Source organism: Octopus bimaculoides, chromosome 6 (genome assembly GCF_046866305.1).
Source record: "Octopus bimaculoides isolate indiv1 chromosome 6, ASM4686630v1, whole genome shotgun sequence".
Lineage (NCBI taxonomy): Eukaryota > Metazoa > Mollusca > Cephalopoda > Octopoda > Octopodidae > Octopus > Octopus bimaculoides.
In genome coordinates, this window is record NC_142933.1 from 67200494 (window position 1) to 67202386 (window position 1893).

At 33.8% G+C, this 1893-nt stretch overlaps 1 protein-coding gene across 1 annotated transcript; it reads left to right on the forward strand.

Annotated features, from left to right (window-relative positions):
* Nucleotides 1-637: 637 nt before the first annotated feature.
* LOC106873372 (protein ZBED8-like) lies at nt 638-1156 on the forward strand. Its single transcript, XM_014920703.1, has one exon. The coding sequence runs from the start codon at nt 638-640 to the stop codon at nt 1154-1156; it is 519 nt and encodes a 172-aa protein (XP_014776189.1).
* Nucleotides 1157-1893: the final 737 nt, after the last annotated feature.

The window sequence follows — 1893 nt, forward strand, 5'->3', positions numbered from 1 at the left end:
AATTATTTTTCAGGTATATTCTAATTACTTGGAATATAAACCCTTTATGTCCCAATTTAATATTAAAAAAAATAGCCGCCAAGCCGTATTAACACCGCCAAGATATTGAAAAGATTTATCAATAAGCTATACCACTCAGTAACAATACTGTTAGGAGAAGAATAGATGAAATGAGTGAAGATATTGAAACACTTGTTGAAAGGCTTAAATCAAGAAAATAGATTGATCTACAAATAGCTCAATCAAATCTAAGAGACAGCGATGTTGTATTGCTAACGACCTCAACATTAGATTCAAAGTTCATCCAAGGCTAGGACCACGGGCCATACCCAATTCAGGACCACAACACATAAATACAATTTCTTTTCCCCAACAGGCCCTGCCCTATTTAACATTGTCCCAATAACAGATCAAAGAGTAAAAGGATCCCATCACCTTTAAACGGAATCTGGACAAGTTTCTTCAAAGAATACCAGATAAGTCACCTGTATTTGGATACAACTTATTCAACAAGAACTCCCTACTCGAATGGACCGTGATAACACAAATCTTGACTTAAAAAAGGATTTTTGATAATCCTATCAGATGGCCTGGATGGAGCTTTGGTTGAAACATATCTAAGTTTTATGTAAGTTTTATGCAAGATATATTGTTAAAAGTTGAATTTGCTGAAGAAATGATTTTCTGCAAATCAATAGAATCCACCACTACCGTCACTGATATATATGATAAGCTAAAAAATTTCTTGCATGTCAACAATATACCAATAAAGAACATAACATTTGGTGCTGCAGGTGGTGCTCCTGTTATGATCGACAAGAAAAAAAGCTGCTTAAAGTTGATGAAAAATGAGAATCCAGAAATGCTTCTTGTGCACTGTGTTGTTCATAGAGAGAACTTAGCATCCAAAAATATGTCTCCTGTTCTCAATGAGGTACTAAAATCAGTTATAAAATGTATCAATGCTATCAAAGCTAATGCCAAATGTGAGCGTCTTTTCAAGCAGTTTTGTGAAAATGCAGATTATGTGAGACTTTTATTTCAAACTGAGGTGAGGAGGCTCTCAAAGAGAAATTACTTGACAAGATTTATGGAACTATTTGATGTTCTTAGTGACTTTTTAAGTGACAAACCTGAAATGAAGCGCACCTTCTAACCGTTGATGGTAAAGTATATATTATCTTTGGAAAAGTGAATATGTTAAATAGCTTCAAGGATCAAATAAAACTTGTTGATGCAAAGACGAAGGTATTTGGTTTTGTTACATTCATTGAGGTACGTCAAAAAATATTTCTGACAAAATTTTGGCCAGTTTGATTGGCTAAAAAAAAACGTGTGGTGACCGATGCTGCTGTACTTGTCATTGTGGATCATCTGAAATACTGGCCTCCGATTTGAAAGAAAGGTTTTCTGATTTAAAATAGATTGATGCAGCCAATGCTAGTGAATATATCTGATGTTTCGATACAATACCAAGAAGAACTCTCGGAAATCCAAAATGATGAGTCAGTTAAAACTTTATTCAATATAAAAGGAGTGATGTCATGGCTTTGTGATGAGACAGAAACAAAATACTCAAATTCAACCAACTTTGCAAGAAAATTGTTTTTACCGTTCCTATCTTCACATTTAACTGAATGTGGCTTTAGCTCTGTAAATGATTTGTTATAGAAGAAAAGAAATGGACTGGACATCGCTAAACGAGGAGAATGAGACTAAAACTGGCTAAATTGGCGCCTAATATAAAATCTCTCTGTAGCAGGCATGAAGCACTGGGATCTCACTAACTTTAGTTTACTGATTTTATAATCAAATATTTTATATTTCTGCATTTCAGTTCTCTATCATTTGTTTTTGAAAGTTTATTTAACTTTCCTTCCTTTTTTATTTTTC

Bases quoted from the DNA above. Each gene is read 5' to 3' on its own strand.
- LOC106873372 (XM_014920703.1), top strand. From the start codon at position 638: ATGCAAGATATATTGTTAAAAGTTGAATTTGCTGAAGAAATGATTTTC.